Source organism: Grus americana, chromosome 3 (genome assembly GCF_028858705.1).
Source record: "Grus americana isolate bGruAme1 chromosome 3, bGruAme1.mat, whole genome shotgun sequence".
NCBI lineage: Eukaryota > Metazoa > Chordata > Aves > Gruiformes > Gruidae > Grus > Grus americana.
Genome location: NC_072854.1, coordinates 97,742,874 through 97,767,073, shown reverse-complemented (window position 1 = coordinate 97,767,073; position 24,200 = coordinate 97,742,874). Strand labels below are relative to the sequence as shown.

General features: G+C 38.5%; 1 protein-coding gene across 9 annotated transcripts in view; it reads right to left on the bottom strand.

The window, feature by feature from the left end:
* Positions 1–24,200, bottom strand: part of THADA (THADA armadillo repeat containing) — a 167,381-nt gene that overhangs the window by 57,570 nt on the left and 85,611 nt on the right. For 8 of the 9 annotated variants that reach the window (XR_008576303.1, XM_054819825.1, XM_054819822.1 and 5 more), the window contains one exon: positions 6,144–6,259. The exons of the other annotated variant lie outside the window; for it this stretch is intronic. Coding sequence is in view for 7 of the 8 variants with exons in the window: in XM_054819825.1 (XP_054675800.1) it covers positions 6,144–6,259 (116 nt within the window). In the remaining variant the exon portion in view is untranslated. The remainder of the gene's footprint in view (positions 1–6,143; positions 6,260–24,200) is intronic. 9 annotated transcript variants of the gene reach the window in all.

Genomic DNA, 24,200 nt, shown 5'->3' with positions numbered 1-24,200 from the left:
ACCACTGTGCACCTGATGTGCCGTAACTGTCGGTACTGGTATGCTTCCCTTTCAGCTGGAACAGGACAACAAAAGTTTTCCCTTGATGTTTTGCAGGTGGAAGAGCACGCATATGAACTATTGCTCCAGCCCAGCTGATAGAAAGTAACTTTTCAATTTGAAACCTAGTAAATAGACTTCCATAGAGCCAGGCTTAGTCGTTAAAACTTTTCAATTTTTGAACTCAGCTGTATAATACATACAGACCACTAATGAACAAAGGTAATTAACTGCACTTTTCAATGTGCAGACTTTAAAGACAGAAGTGGGAAAGTGGAAAAGTTAGAAACAGGAAGATGCCAAGAGCAGACATGGGCTTGGAAGGACAAGAAGGTTCGTCTTGATGTAGTGAATGAGGAAGTGGAGAGGGAACTATCTGAAGAGAAGGACCACTCTGCCAAGGAGGTTGATCTTAGATTCTCTTTAGTTGTTGCCTTCTTGCTGTTTTGAAAGTACAAAAGCCCCTTCCAGCTCCCAAGTAATGTCCTCCTCCCAAAAATCACACAGAGGCTGCTTGCAAAGCTGCAGAGCCATGGGCATCTTGCACCTGGATCTAGAAAGACCTGCGCGTCTCTGGAAACTTCCATACAGCCACCGTAAAGAGCACAAAACACCATTTTTTCCTTAATAGCCTGCTCACTCAAAATTACTTCTGTCTCTCCTGAGGGGCAATGAGAAGAATAAGGGCATATTTAGGTCACACTCTTTGAGCCACAAAGTCCTGAAACCACAGGGAAGCCACGTTCCTGCTTTCCACACAGATGGTGTCAATGCACCTCGCATGAAGCTCCTTCTAGGCAGGAGCTAAAACTGGTTGTCTGCCTGTTGTCACTCACACAGCGCTCCCAAAAGCGGACGGGGGAAAGGGGACGCTACAGGCTTGATGGAGTGCCATGGCCATAACATACTCTGTAGTGTTATAAAACGCCTGTGAGATCTCCCTCCTCCAAAGCTGGATGATCCTAGAGTCAGTCTGGAGAAAATTGAGCAGCAAGTATCCCAGTGGACAGCGAAACTAATTTTGAGCCCGAGCTTGGAATAACTTTTGCATGTATTTCTGGTGCGAGCTTGAAGCTTGTGCCCCTACATCAGGACCTGTTTGTATTTTTAACAGTCCGATCCATAAAGCAGAGAGTTAAGCAGCAGCACCTCAGAGCACGGGATATTTGGGTTATAAAGCTGAGAGCACGCACTGCAGGCGGTCCATTCTGGACAAACTAGTGACTCTTTGCAAAATGCAAAGCCAGCTGGTTTTATACAAGGCTATTCCACGCAAGTTCGTTTCAAGAAAGCAGCCTTCTTAGAAGTAAACTTTCCCAGTGCAGACAAGCTCTCAGCTAAGAAATGGCACATGGCTAGAGGTTAGCAGAATGTATTATTTGACTTCTGGCAGAACCTCAAAGTCTTTTTCCCCCTCCTGTGGTCTTCAGTAAGAAGGAAGGCAGAAAAAAAAAATCAAACTAAAAGCACTGGAAGACAGCATCCTACAGCAAAGCTGTGCAATGACATGATTTCACAAAGTTTCCAATACCAATACTTTGCCATGCCAAAGGCTACAAATGAAACAAGACAGATATTTCCGGGACTTCTGTATAACAAATTACCAGCTCCAAAGGCTGCTTTTTAGTTTTCTGTATTTATGAAGCAGAAGGCACCTAGAGTTAGTCTTGTAACTCCTTGGTATGCAGTTGAGCTAAACATTACTTTTTTTTTTTTTTTTTAAATTCATATGAAAGAGCTTTGAACTCTTTCAAAGGCTTAGCTTGATATATTATTTTTTTAAAGCTTTCACCAGACTAATTTCCACCACTTCATTCCATCACCTCAGTTCTCCAACAAGGCAGATTTTATGTATTTCTTAATTTCTGTTCTTCTCAAACAACCTGCATCTCCCATACTTGCAAAAAATACAATAAACAAAACACTGGTGTGGGGGTTGAGGGAAGCAATAACATTACTGAATCACTTTAGACTAACAAACAAGCATATTCTAAAACAATATAAAAACCAGCAAAAGAAGTATAAACCTGAAAGTAAAGTGAAAAGTTTCAAATGTCACTTTGAGAAGGCAGGTCTCATTCATCAAAACATCAAAAATGGGAATACTGTTTTTGAATATTCAAAAAAGTTAGTATTTTGAAGGTGTAAAAAAAAAAAAGCCAACCCCAAAAACCAAGGAAGGTGGAGGAATTTTTTTTTCTTCTGATACTCTAATACATGCTACGAAGGGGAAAAAGCAACCATGTTTCATTGACATGAGCATTCTGCCTTCACAACAGACAGAAAATACTAGTTGGAAATAATGAATGGTTTATGAAATTCTGTTTGGGGAATGCAAATCATTATTTTATTTTCTAAAGCAAAATCGGAGAAGTGGAGGAGGGAGAACAGATTTGTATATTACAGGGAATGTGCAATAGCTTCTTGAGTACGCCAAAACATTATGATGAAAGAAAATTACATTCTGGCCCTGAAAAGGTTAAACAAAACCCCAACCAAATAAACCCTCTCCCCAGTTTGCAAACAGCAAAGACAGACAATCTTTCCTCCAAATATATACACAACAACTGAGCCTCATATTTAAGAGGTACTTACACAATCCAAATTTTTGTAATTAAATGAGAGTTTCTTAGAGAAGTTTGTTCCATAGTACAAAGGAATATGTAGTTGAAAGAACATCAGCAAGAACTTTACAGAACTAGCATAGAAATGTGAATGAAGACTGATATTTGGAAAGAATTCCCCATTTCCCCAAACTCACGAGCTACTTTCCTGTTACTTGAACTTTTTTAACCCATTTAAGATTAACAGTGAGTGCCTATAGTACCCTCTTTTCAAACAATCCCTGCACTACAGCATTGGTGACACACTAAGTTATCTCCGTACGAGAAAGGCAGAAGAAACAGATGGAGATGAATTAACTTCTCTCTGTGGTACTCATTCTCTTTGCCTGAACAGACAGAAGGTAAGAGTGCCTGGACGTGGACCAAGGGTCCAGGCAGGCAGCACCCTCTCCGAGAGTGACCAGCAGCAGATGCATAGCGAGAAGTCTTAACACCAGGGCACGAACGAAGTGCTGGTTTCCCGACACGCTCTCCCAACAGCCAGAAACCTGCACAGACGGACTAACCGAGTTTCACAACTCCGTTGCCAAGCAGCCTCCCAAAACTCTTTTAATACAAGCAAAGGAGAAAACAACAACAACAACCACCCCCCCCCCCAAACCCCACCATTCATCACAGAACGGTTGGTCAGCTCCACATCGCCAAATATAAAAGCCGCACGCTGAATGTGGGAGACTAAAACTACCAGAAACTACCATCTATTTCAACATCTTTCTTTGTTTCTTTGGGCTGTTTGTTGGGCTTTTGTTTTGTTTTTAAATCACACCACGCTGAACACATTTATCTCAAGCAGAAGGCTAATTTTTTCAGCTTTATCATTTATTGTAGTGTTAAGTTTAAAACATCTTTGGAAGTAAATTTGGTTACTAAACATTTCATGGACATTTTACTTGGTTTTTTTAAGACTTAAAAAAAAGAAAGAAAAAAGAAAACACGCCTTAGCTCAAAGTGTGCCTAAGGACATACGGCTGTATGGGCTCAGAGAGAATGATAAAGTGCATTGGAAATTTGCAAAGAGTTTCTGCCTGTAGAAAAAACAATACCTTCACTTAGTGTTGCAAACCTACGTGCTTGTAATATAAAATTTTATAATATGGGGAGAAAGACATTTAAAAAAACCTTTATGTATAGCATTAACTGAATATGAAAAGGAGGTTACAACAAACTGACAAAATGAAAACATGCTACTGACAGAGGGTTAATATTAGCACATACAGCCGTGGTTTTTTACAAGCAAGTGAAAGAGAAAATACATCTCTTCAGGCAAATACCTACACCATGTACCAGGATTCCTTAGAGAGAGTCTGAAAACATTTCCTTTCTGGAGGTAATACCAAAAAAAAAAAAAAAAGTGTCAGCACTAATATGACTAATGTATTAAAAAGGCCAGTTCTGAGAAAATACTTTGACAACACAGAATTTACTTAAAATCTGTAATGAACAGAGCCTGTCCCTTACATATTTGCTGCAGGAGAATGAGGTTTGAATCATTTAGCACTAGTATCTTTCTACTGAATTTGGTATTCGGTGTTTGGGGTTTTTTGTTTATAAAAGTATCAATGGATTTAATTTAATTAAGTAAATTACCATTCTAATTTAAAGACTTAAAAAAGTTTATGCTGAGTCAAGTCAAAAGGTCCACCAAATCCACCATGATATCTCCAACTGGGGCAGACAGCAGATGCACAGGAAAGGGAAGCGTAAGAATAGCGATACTTGCCAAAAACTTCTCTCTCAACCTTGAAGGTTGCTGAAAAATTTCTTGAGCCAATGGTGATATCTACATACTTAGTAACCTCACTGGGCTTTTCTTCCATGATTCTCTTCAACCATTTGTTAAAAATTCAGATAGGTTTAAAGTCCACAGTATCTTGCATCAGGGAATTGCATAGCTAAACTAAAATTACATTAAAAATGTAATTGTTTCTTTTAAATGTGCCACCTTGGCAGGGGTGCGAATTACCTCTCTCCTTTCCATGTGACTCACAGTATTAGTATTTTTTCCATGTCATCCCTCAGTTGTCCCTTTTCCAGGCTAAAAAAAAAAAAAAAAAAATCTCAGCCTATTTAGTCATTCCCCATCTAGAAACTATTCTGTACTTATTTTTCATCTTTTTATTGCTCCTCGTTTCTACTGTATCTTCTTTGGGATTTACATAATATTCAAATATACAACACGGATCAATACACAAACCTAAGCGTGTTTTCTGTTCTCTTCTGCATTTTTTTTAAATGATATTTGCCCCCTCCCCTCTTGGGCTCTACCAAGAATTAGAGGAATTTTTTTCAAACAAAAAATGTGCTCAGTCAACCATTCTTTCCCCAAGTGAAGTCCAGACTGCTTTATTCATGTGCATCATTTCACATTTACACCAAGTTTTACCTGCTGTCATCATTCTCACTCTCTCAGGACACACTTCTGTAATTCTCAAAGATCCACTGTATTTTGATTACTCCCACTCTGTCGACACTGTCAGAAAACTTCCTCAACCTGCTAGTGACCTCCCTTCTCCAAATAACTTAGATTTTGCTTTTAACGATCATGAAGCAACATAAGTTTTATCAGAGATCCACACTAGACTGCATTGGTGACCTCCCTCCACTGTGCAAACTGTACTCTGGAACATTTTACCCTGTTATTCATCCATGCAAGGACTTGCTGCCCACAACTGATTCCTTTAAAGTTTCTGGTGGGAACTTTCAAAGCAATTGATGAGATCAAGTAGATTTAAAAAAAAAAAAAAAAAAGAAAAAAAGGAGAAAAAAAGAAGAAAAAAGAAAAAAAAAGAAAAAAAAATAGAAAAAAAGTTTCTTGATTGCACTATGTAGGTCATCTGAAGATCCTTTCACAGAAACCTAAGGAAAATGTTTCCAAAACTATCTTGGATTGTTTGTGGGCAGCTAAATACTTTTGATAGTTTCAACAATTGCTATGACATTTTCCTACTACTTTGTTGTAAAGGTCAAAGAGAAAATAGTAACATAAAAACCTTCTATATATGGCATCTTTTTCTTAGCCCAGAAGCAACATTCATCCCTTCCTCAGAAGGGCTGCTTCTGTAGGCATTTTCATTCACGCTTTTTTTTTTTTTTAAATGACTGGACTCTTACATTTAGCTGAGAATGAACTAAGAGAAGACTAAAAACCTGTAATGCACAGAGGTACAGTATACTTAAGATTTTTCATCCCTTGCTTTTTGAAAAAAAACCCCCAAAAAACCCCCAAAAACCCAACCAAAAAACCGAAACAAAACCCCCAACCAACCCCCCCAAACAAAAAAACCCCACAAAAAACAACACAAAAACCTGGATTAAAAAACCAGCAAGCCAATAAGGCATCTACATTTTACATGTTTCTAGAGAAATAAATCTGTCCACCTTGCCAAAATAAAAAGTAACTTAAAAAAACCTCATCAGCCAAGCCTTCCATATGTTAGTAACCTATGTGTATAAACACACATACCTTGTGTTTTATCTTACCTTTTAGCCAACCACAGTTTGGTTCTTATACAGGTAATGATGTCACCCAGTCCCTGCTGAAAGTCCAAACTAACGAGCTGTTTTGATTCTAAGTACGACTGCAGCAAGTGAAAAACCTAAATAATAAAAAAAAAATAATTAAAAAAATGAAAACTAGAGTTCTAGCCACTGCTTCTCCTCCAAATAACTGTAAGATGAAAACAACCACCTGCAAAGTGAACAACTATTACTCAGGGAAAAACATCTATTCATTTGGCATAACAGCAAATGGAATCCTTGAATTGTCTATTCTTTAACATTCACTTTTCACAGTAATTGAACAACAAAACACAGAAAGCGCTGGAAGCTGTTAACCCCCGTGAAGTAAGCAGAGGACAGCCCGATGAACCCCACGCCTACTGGCCCTTGCCAACTTAAGCATCCCTCAACTTTCAGCTTCCTTGTGGTACCATCCGCTCACGAGTGCCAGCGCAACTGTCTGCGGAGCACGCTGGCAGCTTGGCCCACTGGATGGAGCAGGGCCGGTACAAGTACAACCAAGGAGACAGGGAAGGGGCTTTAAAATCCACACACTGAGCAAAAAGCTTTTTAAAGGCAGTAGAATGATCATCTATAACCACTCTGAAGTGCTGGCAGGAATGTATCTTTACTCCTGCTGCTGTGATCCTTCATTCAGGGCTCCAGCCGCACACAGTGGGCAGCCGGGATTCCCAGAGAAGGGAGATGCTCCCACCTTTCCCTTCCCAGGACAGAGGAGACGGAGCTCCTGCACCGGGGCTGTGCACTGACGGTGCTATCTCCTCCAGAGCTTCACGTAAAAGCCTAGCAGACACATCCTAGCTACCATGAAGGAAAGAATTCAAGATACCAAAATAGAAAGCACAACCTGTAGCTTTCTGGTTAGACAGTTAAAGCACATAATTTCTCTTCCTAGAGACCTTCCTTTGCCATTTAAAAACAGGTTGTCCAAGTAGCATTGAATATATAGAAAAGTGCTGAGGAAAAAAATGCAGTTAAAAAAAAGATGTATAGGTCATCCGGAATATAAGCATGAAAAGGAAATATTGGATGATATATGAAAGCTGATACCAACTGCACAGTGGAGAGGGACTTTCCAAGCCCAGCCCTTGTAGAACCCATCCTCTCTGCACCCGGGAGCGGGTGCGTGACACGCACTTCTGACACCAGGGATGACGCCTATATCATTATCATCCCACTTAGGTTTTACCTTTCCCATTCACATGCAAGTGACCGGGAAATACCCAGGTGAGTTAACTTCTAAACAGAAAAACATGGAGATAAACTGTGCAGTACTGAAGCCTGAAGGGGAAGATCTTGCTGGGGTTAAGGAGTTTTGCACGCACGTGCAATTTGGAAGCTGGAATAGGAGGAACAGGGTGCTAACTCTCCCTCTTTCTCTAACTTGCCTTACAGCCTCCAAATTTGAAATTCTGTTTGCCTACATGGGCAAGTTACATTGATAGACACGACAGAGTTTCTATGCAAATTGAAAAAGTACATCCCCTATTATTCATTGAAACTGGTGATGTGCAGAATTTCAGAAGCTTTAAAGGTGTTATCAGACCGTTTCTGAAAATATGTATGTGAGCATTTTATATGGAAACACTCTTAACATGTGAGAGTATTAGCACTTCATACTTGTACAGTGACAAATTGATGACTAACAGATCAAGCTGGGGCCTTCATTTCACTTTGGGAAAAGAAAAACCATTATGTCCAGATTTTTACATCTCAGATCTTGGTTTCCCGCATTCCAGCTGTCACTTGCTCCGGGGGTTATTTTTTTTTTTGTTTGTTTGCTTGTTTTGGAAACACAAGCACTGCCGCATAGCATTAACTTGACACAATTTCATCTGGGTTATTTTTTGTGAAATTATTCAAGTGGAAAACAGCTGCAGTGGTTTCAAGTAAGCACGGAAACAGAACAGCAGAGATGTCAAGAGACCGTCTAATCCATACAAACACTGAGGCAGGGTCTAAACATTCTCCGATGAAACAAGTGCCTGATGGTCCTAATCCTGAAAACAGCCAAGAAAGCAGATTCCAAAATATCTATATGCAACCTCTTCTAGTGTTTCACCCTCAAAATCCAAGTTCTTGAGGTAAGGTGTTCCTCTCCACTCCCACCCTCACGGAAAACAACTGTTCTCTGGACACTCTTCAGTCAGTCCAGATTTTTTCCTGGTGAGGTACTTATTAAACACAGAGATCCCACTGGGGCCCCTTTGACAGGAACAATGAAATAAACTCTCATCTCCCTGCATTAGCAGGTGCTCTGTAGGCAAGAGACATCCTGGAAAGATAGCTGTCTGACTGTTTTTTAAATCTTCTGAAGTCCTCTGTACTGAACACCATGTTGTTGATGGCAGACCATCTTTCTAAGATGGTCTTTCCAAGATCTTGAATTTTGATTTCCTTCTACAAAGTGCTCTGCAAAAGTGCAAGCTTGCAAACATTTGAGTGTCATCAGAGATCTCCACCTTGAATCCTCTTCTTTAGCCTGCTCTTGCCCCTGCAACTCTGCTTATTAAAACGCTTTACATAAGTATCTACTCAAATTAACCTTCTTTATGAAAATCAATGCACAAAGCTGCCACTGCTACTAGTTTCTCTGTATTTTTGTGTCTTGCCCTTGATCTCTGTTAAGTAATGGACACTACAGAAGAAAAGGGATGAAAAAGGAAAATAATACACATGCAGAAGCTCTTCTTATTGCCTTTTATATCCTTTGCTAATCGAAAACCATTTGGTGCCTTAACCTTTCTGATTTTATTCTTCTGTGCTTGTGTTCATTTCCAGGAACAAGTAGGGATTTACCTCTAAGCAATAATATAAAACCTGTTTCACAATTATGAAGAGGATATCATATTTTTTCCTAGAAGCTTAAATTAATCTCTGCAGCTTTGAAAACAACTCTCAAAGTGCCTCCCTTCTAAAGACAGAGGAAACCTAAGTAGTTTGATACTTCAAGCAAAAGGTCTTGAGAGAGGGAGAACTGTGCATACTAAGTAGATAAAATTTGTGGATTTAAATTAGTGCAGGTAGGAAATTCAGTACTGAAAACACAATCAGAACTCCTCTGCAGTTCAGTCTCTATATGAACTATATCCTTTTAATACTATTCAGATGATAAAAATCAGAGGACACGAGCCATATTTAAGCAGTAGAATTAGAAGGTGCAACTCACATACGAGTTTGATTAACTCTTGAAAAATGTTGGCTTTCATCAATGTTCAACTACTACAGTTTACCCTGTTCCAACTTTTGACATATGCAAAATCCTGATTTTTCTCGTTCTTTCAGTGCACGCTCTCTATCATTTATTGAAGTCCCCTCACCAAATTTGAGAGACCTAGAAAGCTTACTGTTTTTTCAGCATAACATTTTAGAATGCCTCAACGAAATCTGAAATTGTAATTAATGTCAGCATGTTTTAGTCAAAGTCATACTTTATGTTTAAAACTGGAGGCAACCCACTAACCAATCTGTAGAAGTTAACCGCAGTAGTTCTTCGTTTCCATCATGTGTGACACGTCATTCTTTGGCTTATAGTAATATTGCTGTAGCTTCCATGATCTAAGACTACAAGCCAGGCAATGTTTGCATGGGGAGGTAGCAAGTTTTATGAGACTGTTTGATATAAGTAATAAAATAGACAGGCTTTCCAGCACATGGCTCTCCTCAAGTCTGAAATACTACTCGATTTAAAATCCTCTGCTAAATTCCTCACACATAAATGCCATGAGGTCATGGTGTCCCTTACAATGGTGTAAGATTGTTTTTTTATGACACTAAGACAATACATTAATGACTTTTTCTCTTTTAAAGGTATTTTTACAAAAGATTTGCACTGTCTGTAGAGGAAGGTTTATGAAGACTTACAGGATGACAGTGATTATCTTTAAATTTGACATGAACTAAACACCAAGAAAGCAGCCTGAAAGCATCTTTGAGATGTTGGGAGTCTTTTTAGTAGGACTGAAGATACAACACCCAAGGTATTGTCTGTAGTTCTCTGGAAGCCTGCAATTAAAAATGGTGAGTTCCTGGAAGCTCAAAAACTTTTTCTTTCCCTGAGCAGGCTGTTCAGGAGTTACGTAAATACACCAGCAGGACTGTATAGACTGCTCATCAACCTGGGCAAGAGTTGTTAAAACAGTACAAGCCATGGGAAGCCCAGATACTCGGATACATACTGGGGAACAGTGTCCAGCGATTGACCATTCTGAGACCCTTTGGTCCATGAGGTTCTACTAACTCTGAGCTAGCATGTTCTAACCTGCTGCAGGTAAAACCATCAGCATGGGAAGACTTCTTAGTGCAGAATAACACAGCAGAAACCAAAAAACAACACACACACACACAGAACCCCCCAAAAAGCTCCAACCCAGCTCAGGTGTGACACTATGTCCTAACTGGCAAAACCCAAGGACCCAGCATGCCAATGAATGGAAGCCGTGTTCTGCTCTCCAGCCATTCTCAACTTCCAGTACCTTCCCCTCCCTTCCTTGGCATTGTCCATGCTTCATCCTTGTTCTTCAGCTGTAAAAGCCTCAAGAAAAGGGGAAAAAGCGGAGGAGGGTGAGGAAGGGAAGAGGTAAAAAAAGGAAACAGCCGGCTTGGTTCCCTGCTGGTCAATCAGCACCCACATCCTTCTGTCCTGTTCACATCCATCCCCCACCAAACAGCACGCTTTCAAATGCAACACAGAGACCTCTGTTTCTCCCAGTCATCACATGAGAAAGTTGAGTGTTTTCTTTGTACCCAAGCAGATCTTAAGACATAACATCTGCTATTTTCCAAGTGTTCATTTTGGATGATCAAGTAAAAAAAAAGTACATGAGTTTTTTAAAAAAATAAATACTTCAATGATTAGACATCAGCTAAGTCAAAAATATAAATCATGAGAAGCAGGAAGAGACGTTTTTCTCTCCCACATCAACTTTGATATGATAAGAAGCTGATGATTATCTTCAGCGGCTCTCATATCAGCTCAAATTGCTGTATTCAAGCTGTGAAACACTCTATTAGAATAATGAAGCAATGCAATGGTGGATGAAAACTTGTATAAACCACAAAATTTAGCAAGTGCCTTTAAATTTTTTTTGATGCCAAGAGTTGTCCTGCATACATAGAGACACTGCAAATATAACACAACCTTGTAATAGCCACAAAGCTGATCTATTGTGACACGTTTTCTGTCTAACAAATTAAAATTAACATTTTGTAACATTAGCATTAATTTTATGGGAGGGACTAACATTTCTGAAATTTACAATAAACTTTTTAACTTCAGACATGAAATAAAGATTAGGTGGATACTTGGCGTGCATGCGCACATATTCATATTTAAAAGAAAGCACAGCCTTCAACATGGTGCTGCACAAAGTGCCTCTTTTACACAATGAGATTTTCCAAAAACACGTGGAAGGTTTTATAATTGCACACTTCTCAGTGAAGTAGCAAAGTTAAACTTTTCTCCCCTTACGCTGACACGAAGCAATAAAAACTTCTGCATGCATGCCCTCAGCTATGTTTGGATGAAATTAAATATACAGTACAAATACTCACATTCCTAAGTGGAAGATTGAAACAATGCTCCCAGTGTTCATTTCAGAGCTTCTTGGAAAAAAAAAAAAAAGAAAAAAAAAGGGCAAACTGACATCACCCTAAACTTTACATTCTCAGCATAGATCATTTAACTCCCTAAAAAAACACAAAGAATACAGATGTTTCACTAGCTGAAAGAAAACACTGTGTAAATACTAAGCTTGGAGAAATATGCCACTCACCAAGCTATGGAGAAGCAACAAGGAAAGCCAAAAAATGGTGTTTGCAAAATGGCAGCACTACAATTACTGCACTAAGCTAAATGTGGTTTTTTGGAATTGTTCCATCAAAAGCTTTTGCCTGAGTATTAATAAGCCAGTGAGAAAACCTCAAACATGTTATTTCTCTTCTTCTCTCCTTTAAAGGCAGATAAAACTTTATTCTTCTTCTATGATAAATACAACTGCCAAGTTATCTCTGCATTCTGAAAGTGAGGCCCCATTTTTCATTTTTTTACTATGACCATGTAGATAAAAACTGGCAAGCTACTGTGACAGGTGAAGGCATTTTTATTAGGATTATAAAAAGTTCAAAGTTACAAAAATTATCTCTAGGGAAAAACAAGCCCTAAAAATCCCTTTTTTCTCGAAGATGAAAAGTGCCAGTGTGATAATTACGATGGGACTAAAAATCTCAACTACCTCCCCCCCAGTTTTCCAAAAAGATATCTATACAAAAATAGATGGGAGAGTTTATAACTATCTGGTTACCTTCTGGTATCATCCTGGTCTGTAACAATTTATATTTGTGAAAAATAAATGTAGTATTTTATTAACAGCAAGCATCGTATGAACTCAGTCCCTGCAGCTCATGCTACTCTTGCAAACAAAAGCAGCTACGCAAGTTGCAGGGTAATAGTTAAAAATTAGTAGAGAACAGCATGCAAATGTGTTGCGCCAGACAGTGCTAGCGGCATCCCTGTGTCCTGCGTTCTCACGGCGTATGATTCATCCTCTGCCACGCTGAGGTTTAGCAACTGTGTGGACAGATCAACTCTGTTACAAACATTAAGGCTTTCCTTCCTCTGAGGTATTTTCACTATGAGAAGAATAGAGAGAAGAAGGTGTTTGTGGGGGCAGAGCAAATATTCTGAATTTATTTCCACATTTAAATGACAATGTATTGAAGAGGAATTTCAAATATTTATCAATTCTCTTGCCATCCTCAAACAAATGTGTTAGAAAAGCCATCATTTACTACACTGTTCTCATAGTCCTGGATCATTTCTATATACTGGATTATTATAAGCATCACTCTTTGTTCCTACCACCTCCTTTCTTTGAAGTCCTTAATTTCATGATGGTAATTTCACAACTAACAGATCATATTATTATTTCGGCCAAATATAAATTATATGATTACTACATATGAATATTGCTTCCTCGATTTTGTTTTTGTATGAATTAATAAACTCAATCTCAAGTTGAAATACTTCCCTTTGCAAATATTTTTCTGAAAACTGTATAAATTTTTTTCTTCCTTTAAAGCAACAGCTGGTTCACAATTCAATTTTTCCATAATTTCAGCTTTGTTTTGTCAGCACATTTCATCATCTAATTACACAATTTTGGTTTATTATTCATGAGAAAGTAAGGCTTTTAAATCCTTCTTCCAAATACATCCATCAAAATTCATAAAGCTGCGTTTATAAAACAATCAAGTTGTGTTAATTAAAATGCAGGCAAGCACGTTTTGATTGAATTAAGAAGTTGTAAAATAAGGTATGACAGCGTCTAAAGTTATGAATAAAAATACAATACTAGTTAACTCCATACAACTGAGCAAGAATAACACAGCTGTTTAATAATCTGAAAATTATGAATGTGCCATAATTAAAGGCACAAAACGCTGAAAAATAGCAAAGTAGCTTTCTTTTCAGTGATAGATATATGCCACAAAACATCCATTATTATACATGCGTTATTAAAATTGAAGATAAACTCCTGCTTTTGTCTAAAACAAGCCAACAAATGTGAAATTTCACAGATCAAAGTTCTTGCAATACCATCTGCGATACCATTTTTCTTAGTTTTTTTCTTCCTATTTCAGTCAGGGTGAAACTGAATCCCAGTTTAAAATTTCTGCATGCAACTCAAATTCTGTATTAGGAGAAAACAAAACAATGAGAAGTTTGCTGCCAGCTAACATCATACTCATTAGCGTTATTTACCTGAGAGCCCTAGCTGAATTTTCTCTTAAAAGTACACGGTTTGCCTATTCGCACAGAAACCTGACACCAGGTCTGCCTTTACAATTACTAGGACATTTTTACCGTTAGGATTTAAGGTACTTTTTCAGCTATTATTGATCTTATAACTAAAGGTACATGTGCTGGGCAGAGAAGCCCAACCAAAACACTTATGGCTGATGAGAAAACAGAAAACCCCAATAAGCAGACGGCACTAAGAAAAGGCAAAGCTGACGGATGAGTAAGGGTCTCTCACACATCCTCCTCATCAGCCGGCTGGACCAGAAGTGAAAGAAGCTACCGTGGGGCTGGTGGCATTTCCATTCTCTGCAAACATACCTGTTACCTTCCCACCAGCATGTAACCAAAACCTGAAAGTTTAGAAAAATGAACGCAGCAGACTCTGCCTTGGAAGCAGTTAAAAATTGTGCTCAGCCTGTATTTCTGATCAGAACAAACAGCAGGAAGGATACAATGAAGTCTGTTCTTCCAAGTCTATACCCTGCCATCATAAAAACCCACCCATCGCTGTCTTAATCCAGCTACCTCAAAGGGCATAAAGCTTTCCCCTTCCTTTAAACAGCTTTTTTTTTTCCCTTTTTCTTTTTTTTGGGGGGTGGTGGTAAAAGAGTTTAAAATAATCCTTTCCCAGACTGTACACATCCACACGAAGGAGACAAAATTCAAGTAAAAGACCAAGGTACACATCTTTGTTTACTGAGGGGTATTTACAATTAGGAAGAATATTAATGGACACAGCTATTCGACTGACACCAAGAAGCTGACAGGTAAGAGACACAGTCACTACGGACGAGTTTATGAAGAGCACTCAGAAGTACGCTGTTACTTGACCCTGTGGCTTTGCTGGTTTCGGCAGAGGTGATCTTCTGTCTCAGGAATGTCTGCGTTAACACACAAGCTGAGAAAATAATTAGAAGTAAGCTGTATCGATTTGATGCTTTGATTCCCTAAATTCACGTTATGGCATAAAGTAAAACTTGTAGCTTCAGAAAACAATTTTCTTCTCTCAGCTAATGATTTCAAACTTATAGAAGAGAAAATACATATACAGGTGTCTCTCAAAACAAAAACATTCAGTATTTTTAAAGTCTGAGGAATGACGTCCCACATGAAATGTCCAAGTACAGGTAGCTATACCCATGAAAATAAAAAGGTGGTGCGTTTCAGGGTCCCATTACATTTTCCAAAAGCTTTTCCCCATTCATACATCAAGTCAGTCATAACCTGTTGCTGCACATGCCTCTGTGTACGAGGATCAACTTCCCCTTCCATTGCTGTGTATTTACAAGCATGTTGTCACTTTTAGTGGCTCCATTTACATCTGAGAAACTCAGTATTGCCAATTGCACTCTTTTATCTGAACTCTACGCCAACATTACAAAGCCTGCTGAACTTAGTGTAAGTTCTTCTGTGGCAGGGATTGCTGCACCTCTCTTCGAGTGCAATAGGGAAAATGTCCTTCCCTTAAAGAAAATTCTCACACAATTAGTTGCTGGTAACAACGGGGTCATTAGGAGTTGCAGCTATACAGATACACCAAACACCATCCACGCTGGTGCCTAGACCCTGAACCCAAATGCCACACTCCTCCACTGTACAGTAATACACCTGAATGCAGGTAGATCTCACAAGAATTTTCCTCTGACAAAATTATCCCTACAGGAAAGGAACATGCAACTGAAACCTGCAAGAAAAGTAACTTTGTGTCTAGAGAACATAGCAAATGTGTAGGCTTAACTTATAGATAAGTCAAACTGAATTCCAAGTATAAACATTAATAGTGAGTAGTTCGGCTTTACAAAGGCAGTATATGGGACAACAGCACCAAAGGAAGGTGCAGGTAATGCAAAATTTTTTTTTTTTTTAGTTACAGTAACATCTAGAAAGTAATTCACCTAAGAGGATCCCACTGAGCTGTACCATGAGAGGGACAAGACAGTCCTCAGCCAAACAACCCTCCTATATTTTTAGTCTCACTGTACAACAAGGTAGTAGTATTTGGCACTGGAGGATGTGCATATAGCTTCTTTCCAACAGGGAAGATCACCTGAGAGAAAACTGGCTTCCTAAAATACAAATCATCCTTTTACTTTTTTTACATGAATGATGAAAAAATAAAGCTTTTACTTATGTAATGGCATATTGCTCCTCAATTTTTGTAGTCTCCCCCCGCCCCATTCCAAAAGGATTATTATAGAAGAAAGTCTTGCAGGCGAGGAGAGATTAACTGATTTATTTAAAATCTACAGGGGGTGCATCTCAGAGACAGACTTAACTCAGATCCCTTAAGTTCTGTTTCACAGATAGTAGGCATGTGCATGAGAATTTACGTGAGGAGAAAAAAAAAAGACTAAATTATGCTTTAAATATACTTTTTTGAAAGTACTTTGCTCTCCAGAGAAGACAGCGGGCAGAACACATATGTGCCAGGAAGATGTAGACTGTACCACCAAAACCACACAGAAAATATGGACACTATTTTACTAGATTTCATCAGCTTTGGACCACTGATCTTCCTGAAGTTTTCTACTGGTATCATATACTTTTTGAAACCATGAAGGTCATAGAAACATAGATCACTTATGATGAAACTTGAACTACAGCAAATACACAAATCATGCTACTGCTGAAACTCAGCAGATTTTTGCCTTATGCAGACAGACAAGCTATTTATAAATTTTTACTTCCCATCAGGCTCAGCATGATGTCAACTTACAATAACAAGTTAATGTTAATGTTTTCCAGTAATTTTCACAGTGCCATTTAACTGCAAGTGCCCTAGCCAAGGTAAACTTAAGGGCAAGGAAAGGGCTAACTGCATAATCAGAGAACAACGTTAATGAATTTTGCATCTCTGCTTTGAACACTGGGAATTCTACCTGCAATATATTTCTCTTTTGTTCCCAAAGTTTAATCTTGCTAGTCGGCTGATTAAATCTCCCCCAAACAGCTCAAGTACTCCTTCTGATTTTAATTAGCCACCAAGCTTCATCGCCTTATGGATTCTTTCTCCCCAGACAAACAAACATCCTACGCTATCACAGAAAGTGCCAAACTCAAAGCTATCAAACATTTCCTGAACTGTAGTAAGCTCACGCACTTTGTTTTACAATAAGCAGGATCACGGCAGACAAACGCTGGCTCTGCGAATTCACCAGTAACAGACAAGTTCCAAAGAACAACGATGAAATTTGCTGGAGCTCTTCAGAGGCATGAGAAGCTGTTCAGGAAGATCTGTTCTTTATTACTATTTTTCTTCTTCTCTCTTCCACTCGCATGCAATTGGTAAGATGTGCTTTTGACAAAAGGGAATGTCAACAGCAACAGATTTTATGGCTGGTTTTTTTTTTTTTTTTGAAAAGCCAGTTCTTCCAACGCATTTCCTTACTCAAGGCCACCTTCTCCAACATTTGCCTTTGATTTCATTATCCCAGAGGAGTACAGCTGTCTCACTGTCTCTAAAAACAGTTCTAAGAACAGTTTTTTAAAGCTGCTGTAGCTTAACCCTCCCCTCACTTCGGATATTGTACTGCATAGAGGTTGCCTTCTGAGCACAGCCGTACCAAAGGCAGATGTTACCATGCCCACCACTTGTTCAACGCTGCATCCTGCTGAAGTTTGACAACTTCGAATCTCCTAGCCAGGCTTGTAACGAAAGCAAACTCTCCACTCCCTTCAGTCACACAAGTTCAGTTAGCAGAGGCCTGCTATTTAAATTGAGCAAATCTTACTCCTTTTTACTGAAACGGCTCCAGGAGGACCACCAGCTGACCTGTGGCTGCTGCAACACCAGAGGGCTAGTGATGATCAGCTGGATGTGGACTGCTGCGCACAAGCTGCTGGCAGAGTACAAGCCTACGGAAATAAGCCTCAGAACTAGCAATGACAGCCATGACCAGACAATGCGCCCATTTCACTACAGGCCAGATTTGCTCAAGGCAGCTGAAAACCATTCTGCACCAGTGATGCAAGGAGCTATCAGAATACTTCATACCCTTTGTCTTGCAAATAAACACCAAACACAAGGTCCTCAGAGTATCTCAATGGGATCTTCAGTGTCTTTCCCCTTCACAATCAGCACCAATTTGGTCCTGCCTGTGTTCATCTCCACCCACCGCTCCACTGCCAGAGTCCCGTCACTTTTTTATTTTACCAGTGGCTGCAAGAGCACCCACTAAAATCAACAGTTACTTAGTTAACAGATTGAACACTTTCCGTTTACTACCTTTAGATAAACTAAACCTGATTTCAGGGAGAGCTTGCAGTTTTAAGTCACTTCGTAGTCTGAATTCGGCAGAATAGAAATGAGTGGAAGCCACCACTACCCTCTCTCATACGCTCCCGTTACTTTGTTCATAACCTCTGATAAACCATAAATAAAACTGCAAAAAGGTGCCACACAGAATGGCTCCTCATCCCATAGATCTTAAGTATATGTCCTTTATCACAGTGTTGCAATCTTTTAGAGCCCTTGAGGTGTCTGTACCATACCCTGTCCTAAATCCTGATCACTGAGTATCCACGATCTTGGTCATCAACAGATTTTGCTGGGGATTGATGGTTTATGTTGAAGGATCATCACATAACACAGTGGTTTGGGGTTTTTTTTTTGGAAGCAGTAAAATTTGCTATAGAAATAAAGCTACAGTAAAGCACATATAACAGTATGAAGTATGATTGCTTCAAATAAACTCAAACCCTAAAAATATTGCAATTTGGCAAAAAGGACAACCAAATGAATTAGCAAGATGATGTCGTCAGAAGTTACCGAATCCATGGAGGTAGCTTAGTTTGCTTAAATTCCACACAATTCCAATGGTTAACTGCACTTGGAAACACAAAGGAACTTTATTTGAAACCAAGTTCCCTTTTTCCCCTCTCCAAGTACTGTTAAGCCTTTTCTGTGCGTTTTATTGCTCTTGTTGGCCTTACAATACATTAAATATTATCAGCCAGCTGCAAAAAGGGAGTCCACCTATTTATTTATTTATTTAATGTTAAGGAGGATGAGTGCTTTCCTAGTAAACTACAGATAACAACAGAGTAAAAGCTTTTTGTTAAACTGGTTAAAAGGTCAAAATAAAATACCTATTGATGACATTATGGCTTTCACTGCAAAAATCGGAAGAGATCCCCTACAGATAGCATTGTATATCATACAGTAACACAACCGAGTATGAATGTTTCGTATTACCAATCATGAAAGAAAGAAATTTCTTCAAATTTATCACCTAGTTCTCTGTTTTAGTCACTATACAAAATTGACAAATATAATCTGCCACCCAAAATAACCCATTTTTTACTTCCTTCCTAGGAAAATCAAGCTAACGAAAGAAAAAGACCTCAATCAAGCTTCTCCAGGAATTCAGTTGTGAGTATGTGACAATAAACGCCTCCTGCTCATGACACACGACACTGTAATTGAATGATATCGTCCATCATCCAGGAACACCTCCAAAGTGTTTTATACTTGTGTAATTGCAATATGCACTACAATTGTTTTGAGGATGCTCATGGTTAACCATGGTATTCCATACAACAAAGCTGTTTCTCAAAAACCCCAGGGATCACCCATGTAGAGAAAGCCGTAAGCCCCATTCATGTACTGACAGAATGAAAAAAATATGTGTGACCGACTTCCAACTTCTAGGCCTTTCTTCCTGTTGCCCTATGTAATCTTTATAAATATCACTGAAATAAAACTGAATTAAAAGATAACACTCAGATGGAACACAAACTGCTCTGAAAGGAAAAAGGCTGATGGAAAAGCATTAGCAAAACTGAACTAGTCAAACAGTTGATGGAAAAAACTGTCAGAGGCTACAGTGGTTATAAACACCTCTTTTTCTGAGGAAATCTGAATGTTAATATCAAAGTCTATCATTTTTTAAGAGATTAAAAAACCCAAGAAGTTACTGCAGTAATAATTGGAGAGCTGGACATGATAAATTTAACAACATCCGCAACTCAACTTAGGAAATATTTAGGATGAGATCATTTATTTGGACCGTGTGATCATGGAAGTTCACAAATTAAAGTTCACATGAAACAAACTTCTTGTTCACGTGTTCACAAAGTACCACATTGTACAATATTGAAAATAGCTTTAAATGTCATTAGAACTATTAATTCTTATGTCAGATTAGATTAAAATGACAATAGTGTATATTCAATGTATCTGCCTGAAAGATTTTAATTTAATTAAAAAAAATTTTTTACTTATCTAGGAGTGCAGTATGGCTTTTCAGAAAAATGAAAAAGGAAGGACATGAAACAACTCCCTATAGGTTACAAGGTATTAAAGAAGGAAATAGAACTACAAAGTAATGTATCTACCACTGTTACCAACAGTTCATATTTTTTCTAGGAAAACGGTATTATGCCTTTATTACTAAAGGCAATATGAGGTTACAAAGATAGCTTTTTTCCTCCCCAGTGATCAGTGAGTGCCAGACACCATATATTATATATTTTAAAACTAGTTAAACATAAAATGATCAGTTTTGGCTTTTAACACCTCTTTATTTCACTTCTGACAACAGAAGATGCCTGATGCTGTATTATCATGTTAAAATGTCTCACACAGTACAATAATCCAAGAGAAATAACTAGTCGTAAGAGTATTACCTCATCCTAATATCTATAGAATCTACTTTAGTTTGATTAATTTTGAAATAATTTCTTATAATATGATAATTCAGAAGTATAAATGATTGACTCAAAACAGAAAACAAAAAAAAAAGGCATTTCTATTGCTGAAAGCACTTGATGCCCCTCATTCTTTTTAAGGTCACTTTTAATACAACACGAACTAGTACCACAACAGAGGTTTGAAATCCTGCCTGCTCAACAAGTGTCCTATGAAATCTACCCAAAGGTGACTGATTACACCAAGTCCTGTCCTTTCGAAATGCTTGAAGACTGTCTGTAGTGGGCTGTAGTTTCATGCTGCAACACAGGATCCGCACCTACAGCATACGGTTTTTATTAGATGATACATCAGGAAATAACAACTATTAACAACAACTATTTGGCAACAAGATGTATATGTGAAGTCTTTTTAGATTGTCCCCCTATGTCCATCTCTATATCTTCCTTAGGCTTTTTTGGAAGTGGGTAGCGTTCACTAGATGGGACAAGAGCATCATCACCCTGGCTCACATGTATATTTCCATGATGGTATTAGTAAGTTTGGAATTAGAATAACTAAATGTTAAAACCCATGAAGTATGAAGGATGTTTCACATAAGATGCTGATGATACGATGTCTTGAGTCTATCAGGGTTCAAAAATGACTCTGTTTCAAAGAGCAAAGGTTCTAGCTGGTATTTCTTATGGCACAAAATGATTGAATAATTCAAAAAAATTAAAATGAAAGGAAACAAGCTAAATATGCATTCAAGAATAGCTCCATTTATATTTTCTTTGGAAAAAAAAAATTGGTTTCTCTACAGTTTCCTGTTCTAATTGCCAGTGGTGTCTGTTTCACCAATGAAACAAGACAGTCAAAAAACCACATAAGAATAAATGAAAGATTTTGTGCAATTTACAAATGTGAAATGAGTATATAACAGACATTTTGTTTGCTATAGAAGTGTTTTGTGGGGAACAAGAAGTTCTAAATTGGCTTTTCCTACCTTAAACTATTTTTTTCCTTGAAGAATAGCAACTTAATATTATAAAGCTAAACAAATGCATGCATTTGGACTGTGGAAAGGAAGAAAAGGTGCTAAGAAACTTCAACTACACTGAAGTCAAACTCAGTATGAAGTCTAAATGCTCAATTATCTTTCATCTAGGTCATAAATATGCAAGTACTGAATTCCTAGGTGATTTCTAGTAGTAAAACAGAAGTTCTAATCTTATTGTCGGTGCATTTACACCAAAAAAAGGACAAATCTGATTTCCAAGCTTTAAAGCTTTCCCAACACCCAATTCTGACACAAAGACCTTTCTGCATCTATGGAAATACTGGTGTGTATTTGAGAATAAAATTAATAACCATTGCTTATTTTCCACAACAAAAACTGGCCAGAATGAACTACTACGATCTGGAGAGGTCTCCTGCCAAAATCAGACTGAGACATTCATTGTAGATGCGAAGATGTACTGAATCTGAAGCATATACTTTGGAGTAAAAGTGAATATACAGACACATTGGACACGCACTTCTGACAGCACGGTAATAACCCTACTGCAGTAAGCAACAACATACCAGGACAGCAGCTACTCTTTCAGAGAGGATGTGGTCCAGAACAGAGATAGGGAGGAATAAGCACCTGAAACAAGAGCTGGAGGGAGGGAGTTGATAGTGAGGGTGCCAGGGGAAACAGGGAAAGATAACAGCAGTGCAAGCCTGAGAAGGAATGAGGGAGGACAGAATAGAAGCACCTGCAGCTTATCATGCCTTCAGAAGCCTCGTTCATTCTTTGCTTGCTTGAAGGTGTGTGGGAGATTTCCACACTCCCAAACATCAAGGCAACTCTGATGATCCAGAGATGGTTGGCACCTTTTATGGAGGAAGGAGCAGAGAAAAGGAGGGACCTTGACAGGCGATAAATTTAGAAGCATCCCTACCACCCTCTTGGCATTCCCCTTGCCGCCTTCTGCAGTTAGACCACAACTATGCTGTTTCCAGGACCTGACGAAGGCTCTGCAGGGTACTTCGTGTCTAAGAGCTGCCTGCAGCTCTACTGAAAGATGTATTTATGATGATCCCACTAAGAAACCACATTATTTGTTGAGGGTTTTAGCAGCAATTCCCCAGAACTGGGAGCATATTGTACAAGACAGCGGAAAACAAATTTTGTTTCAACAGAGCATTGCTCCCGACATAGCCCCTGATCTAAAAGCAAAACATATAGATAGTTCTTTATAGTAAGATACCATTCCTACCCCCCAAAAAACCCCTCCTCCACCACTGTGTTGTAAGTATAACACAGGTTCTTCCTGTTAGTCCTGCCCCCACATAAACTTTCTGTCCCATGTAGTTTCAGTCAAATTTCTGTACAATGCTTCCTCAGCCTGGATATCCGTTCCCCATTTTCTTCTGGCCCATGAATAAACAGCGTCAGAGGAACAAAGTCAGAGGAACACATTTCCAGAGTATGTCATCAGTTCAGAGGCATTTAGAGCCTGAATAAAAACAACACTTTAAGTCAAACAGCCATGTGAAAAATGTTCCTAGAAAATTTTAGCACCATAACAATAACTACTTCAGAAATGCAGATATTCTAAAATAATTAAATTAATAAAACCAAGAAAAACCAGTGGTTAAAAAAAAACCTCTGTAAGAAATGCCTGTGACATAAACAGAAAAAACCTAGAGCAAGTAACATGCTTTAAACTTGGTTGAAGAAGGGAAAAGTATACTACATTCATTCAAAAAAAAAATCTAATTTGACTCAGGAACACTCTGAAATGGATTTTTACACCTTGGAAAAGTGTCTTATACTTGTTTTGTGTTTCCTTTGTTTCATTTTCTTAAGATTTCCAGATTTTTCCTCGTCTCCTTTCAATTGTTTGTTCCACTATTTGAGATTCTTGCATCCTGGCCTTCAGTATAGGTATAGGCTTTACTGAGTAGTTATCCACTTAAAACCACTCATCCCTCTTCATTCACTTCTCCCATCCAGCATTCTTTTAAAGGTCAGTTTTTCCAGCTTTCCCCTCCTTTCTTGTTCTGCTTTGTACACAGGCTGAGAAAGCTTCCAAAGACCAAAGAAAGCACCTTCCCACATTTCTCACTATAGCCTGAACTTCTGAAAACACAGAGCATAGTAAAAAGCCCTCACTGTTCATGAATTTTTTTTATACATTCTCAAGCAGTCAGAATTTATCATGGATGGGTATCTTCAACAGTATATCCCGGAAGCGTATTTTGCTCTGAAAGTTTTAAAGACATGGTTTCTAGATCAAAAAGAAGAGAAAAAAATCCTATGCGGGTGGGATTGAAAACATGTTTTAGGAGATGAAAAATGAACTCCACAGAGTACTAAATTAATCCACTGCACCACCTAGGAGAATACTATATCTTCGGTACACTTTACAAGTTTCAACTTTTCCCTTCCCAACTGCAAAAACATCCTCTGCCTATGACGGAGCGATAGGATTACTTTCCTGACTAATCACAAGGGATACTTAAAGATTCGTAATACAAAACAGGTGCAAGAAACATGCATAGAATTGAGCACTTAAAAAATTTAGAATTCACAAGA